This window comes from Asparagus officinalis, chromosome 5 (genome assembly GCF_001876935.1).
Source record: "Asparagus officinalis chromosome 5, Aspof.V1, whole genome shotgun sequence".
In the NCBI taxonomy this organism is placed as follows: Eukaryota; Viridiplantae; Streptophyta; class Magnoliopsida; order Asparagales; family Asparagaceae; genus Asparagus; species Asparagus officinalis.
This window is the reverse complement of record NC_033798.1, coordinates 107282873-107287477: the sequence shown is the minus strand read 5'-3', so window position 1 is coordinate 107287477 and position 4605 is coordinate 107282873. Positions and strand designations below refer to the sequence as shown.

The following is a 4605-nucleotide window of genomic DNA, read 5'->3' as shown; positions in this document are numbered from 1 at the left end:
CCCTTGTCCTCGAATCAAACGACTCCTTGGCCCCACGTGTCTTGGACTTTCAGACCTACCATTTGACAAGTCAACCTCACTGTCCTATATAACTAACCATAAAAATGTTTACATATCATCATCAACACTTGCATACAAATTTACCATCCAAATTAATTTGATACATAATCAAAATATTTCTTCTTCTTCATGAAGTGGTTGTGTAGTGTGTTTCATCTTCTTTCCTCCTTTGTTCTTCATGGTAACTTGCTTGTCTCCATTAGAGATGCAGTGAAGTATTTAATGGGCTTGCCAGGGGCAAGCGGGTATGGATCCAAATCCACAGGGGAGGAAGTAACAGAGGGAGTTTCTCTCTCTTGTAATCTAACTGCTATAATCACTGGTAAGTCTCATCAGTACGCTACATCGCTCTCTTTTGCCCCTCATGCGAATAAATCTGCACAGCTATTATAGGAGTGAGTATAGGAGTGAGTCAAACGTTTCGTATTCTGAGGAGCAAGGAGACTAGCTAGTGAACGTGGTTCATGCTGTTAAATGTGTGCCCAAGGGTTATCAACATTTCTTAGATCAATGCACAAATTACGGAGTCTTATAATTCTAGAGTTGAATTTATTTTGTGCACATCTAATGTCATAGACCAAGTTCAACGGATGATTCTTGTAGAGCACAATAATGATATGATCAATAAATTTGATTGGGCATGTTTGATATTTTGTTTTGTGCTTTAGAAATAAAATGTATTTAACTCTTAATTTTGGTTTTGTTCATCTTCCTTTATCTTTTGCTTATATTTGTCTTTCAAGAGAGAGTCTTATTACCTGTGTATTTTCTTGTCTTTTTTTATTCTGCATATATTCTAATTGCTTCTCCAAATATATTTAGTTAATGAAACAACGGAAACCTGCACGTGTACCCACCATCTTCTGTTAATTTTTTTTAGTATATATAATTGGTTAAACTATGTTTTATATAATTAACTAATATTTTTGGTTCAATTAATGGGTTCTTGATACTAATCATGTAGTTTGCTTAAGTTTAGGAGTCATAGTTAATTAAGCTTGAGTACGATGCTATCAAGTATTAATTTAATCAGATATTGATTGTTCTTACCAACTTAATTTATGTAATTGCATATTTGGTTAGGGGCTACGTCAGGGATTGGAGCAGAGACAGCAAGAGTGTTAGCAAAGAGAGGAGTAAAGTTGGTAATCCCCGCAAGAGATATAAAGAGGGCAGTAGAGGTGAAGAAGATAATACTGAGAGAGAGCCCACAAGCTGAGATCATTATAATGGAAATGGATCTCTCTTCATTTGATTCTATTCAAACCTTTTGTTCTAACTTTATCTCCCTTGGCTTGCCACTCAATATCCTCATGTGAGTTCTTGGCTAATTCTCTTAATTAAGTTAACTATAAGCCTATTTTCTATGTACAAAGGTTATTTAACTTTTGCACTAATTTTTTGTTGTTGGATATTTAGAAACAATGCTGGAAAGTATAATCAGAGGTTAGATCTTTCTGGTGACAAATTCGAGATGACTTTTGCAACAAATTACTTGGGTAAGTAATGAAATAATAGCATAAAAATATGCACGATATATAATTGCATGACAGGTTAGAACTGCTTACATAAAGCAAATACACATATATGGGGTTCAAAATAACATTAAAAAAACGATTAATCACAGAACACAGATTTAAAGAGATTAAGAGCAGATAGCAGCAAATAACCCTTTAATTATTTCAGAAAAACTGAGAGCGGAGAGAGCGAACAGATTGATTACAAAATTGCTGGTAAAACCTCATCTCAGAGATATTTATTATAGAATTATAAAAGATAGAGAAATCGTAATTCTGCTATAATTAGTTTCAAAAAGACTCCCCTGAAAATCAGCCTTCAAACAATTCAATCTCAAACAGAGTTCCTCACTGAAGAACTACGGAAGAAAAACAAATCTCCGCATTTTTCTTTTTTAAATTACAGAAACTTCATATAGGCAGCCTAACGCAGATTCAGGAAAGAAAATTGTCAACTTACTGTCAAGTGATACATTGCAGGTCACTATTTGCTGACAGAACTCTTGCTCGAAAAAATGGTTCAGACAGCATCAACGACTGGAATCGAAGGTCGTATAATCAACCTATCCTCAGTGGTTCACAGTTGGGTGGGAAGAGGAGGGTTTCAATTTTGCAACATGCTCAATCCTAAAGAGTATGCACTTCAATTAACCTAATCTTGGATGAGCTAAAGTAGTCATTGATTAAAAGCTTTTATATTGAATTTACAGTTTTGAATTATTTCATAGGTATAATGGAACGCTCGTTTATGCACAGTCGAAGCTGGCAAATATACTGCATGCCAAAGAGATTGCGAGGCAGTTAAGAGTATGTATATATATAGTACTGTAACAAAATTCATCAATTGAATTACCTTCCTAATTAATGGAGCTTAATTGAACTTACAGGAAAGAAAAGTAAAGGTCACAGCAAACGCTGTCCATCCAGGAATTGTAAATACTGGAATAATTAGAGACTATAAAGGCTTAATTACAGGTATGATGCTATTTTGGTTAATATTATTATTATTAATAATTAATTGGATTGTGAAATATTGATTAAAACTATGAATATACATCATGATACTCGTACGCATCTACGTTCTTCTAATTTTCTTTTTCTTTTTAATGTAATGCAGATTTAACGTTTTTTCTCGTGTCAAGACTACTCAAATCTATACCTCAGGTTGGTATTATTTACCAAGAAATGTTAACCTCTATACAACTATTATATCCTAAAATCTATAAATTTAAGTATAAACATATTTTTACTATAGGGGGCATCTACTACGTGTTATGCTGCTTTAAGCTCCCAAATGATTGGAGTGTCAGGAAGATATCTTGCTGACTGTAACGACAGGATATGCTCAAATCTAGCAGAGGATGAGAAAGAGGCACAAAAGCTTTGGGAAGAAACACATGCATTGATTCAGAAAAGACTAGTAAGCCAATCATATTGTGCATAGCGTATATATACACATATATGAATGTGTAAAATAGCTTTGGAGTTCTGTGGATAACATGTATGTATGTACAGCTATGAAATGCTTAGATTTTGTGACGTAGTTTCCTACTTTCTGCTGAGAATTATTAACATGTATAAATATATTTTTGTTTGAAGATATTATGGTTCCTACATAAATTGGGCGTGCCAAAAACAAGCGCATTTTAATGATAGGATTACTTAAGATGATCGTCTCTAGTGGTTATACTGTTAAAGGTTTTAAATTAACATTAACCATAATCACACAATAAACAAACTCGTTAATCTATGTCCTTTTTTTTGACAACCGTTAATCTACGTTCTTATATATTGCACAAATTTAGGACCATTGCAATACCCAATACATCAAACATATATGGAATAACTATGAACTAACAAAAACAAACGGCAAATTTTAAACGTTCCCAAAATAATCATAAAACAAAAAATTCATTGATTTAGATATTTGAAATAGAAGGAGTGGGAAAAATGAGATACTTTTACAAATAAGTAAACAACATAATCTTTTCATTCTTAAAAGAGATTTTACAAACTTAAAAGAAGAGGGACAAACTCGCATTGACATCTATATACTACTACATAAAGTCAATTAAGGGTGGTGCAAAGTTGGATGAGTGGTGGACAAGTCTTTTTCAATTGTAATTGAAAGGGTTAAAATATAATTTTATAATAATTGGTGTTTTATTTTCTTTTTTTACTTCTAGAATATTCTATACTATTCAATGTAATAAGAAATATGAGCCCATGTAATTGAATGTTTTGTTCACATCTATACTAATACTAGCATTATTACATGTGCATATGCACGTGCAGGAGGCGCAAAACTTTTTAATAGATTATTATATCTTAAAGATGCATCAGGGATTCGATTATACTTATGACTAGCATTGTCGTACATGCATATGTGTTGTGCGCAGTGGAAATTTCGGCAGCACTTCGGCAGCACAACAAGAGAGTCAGATCGCAATAAGAATTCCCGTCTCACCAATGAGACAAGAATCTGAAGCGGATATCTCAACCAAGTGAGATATCGGCTCTTCCTCTCATCAGTTCTAGGACTGACCTGTCGAGGGATCCTAAAAGCTATTACAAATCATACAAATAGCGATACAACCAATTTTACGTGGTTTGGCAAATTGCCTACGTCCACGGGGCAAGGAGGGGGGAGATCTACTATTAGAGGGGAGAATACAACTAGGGTTTACAATCACTCTCAATCTAAACCCTCAAACAAACTCTCAAATCCCTCATACAATTATCTCTCTCAAAAAAGGTGCACAAAAACCAAAGAAGAGACTGCACAAATTTTTCTCCCAAATTCCGTGTTCTCTTTGCTGCAGCCGCCTAACACCCAAAAATTCCTTAGCTTGCACCCGGTTCTGTACCGCAGCCGCAAAAAAAGAAATCAACACCTCCTGCGCTCAAAACCCTATGAATTAACAAGTCTTATGCAGCGGAAGAAGTCGGGTCATGGGCTTTTCTTTATCCGCTGGACTCACGCATCTTCTTTTCTCCAGCTCGTGGTCATCGTGGTCCCCCCACGTGC

The 4605-nt window shown here is 34.6% G+C and overlaps 1 protein-coding gene across 1 annotated transcript; it reads left to right on the top strand.

The window, feature by feature from the left end:
- Nucleotides 247-3134, top strand: LOC109843305 (short-chain dehydrogenase TIC 32, chloroplastic). Its single transcript, XM_020412235.1, has 8 exons — nt 247-382; nt 1144-1375; nt 1480-1559; nt 2058-2211; nt 2306-2384; nt 2465-2552; nt 2695-2741; nt 2833-3134. The coding sequence occupies exons 1-8, from the start codon at nt 283-285 to the stop codon at nt 3019-3021; spliced, it is 969 nt and encodes a 322-aa protein (XP_020267824.1). The 5' UTR covers nt 247-282; the 3' UTR covers nt 3022-3134.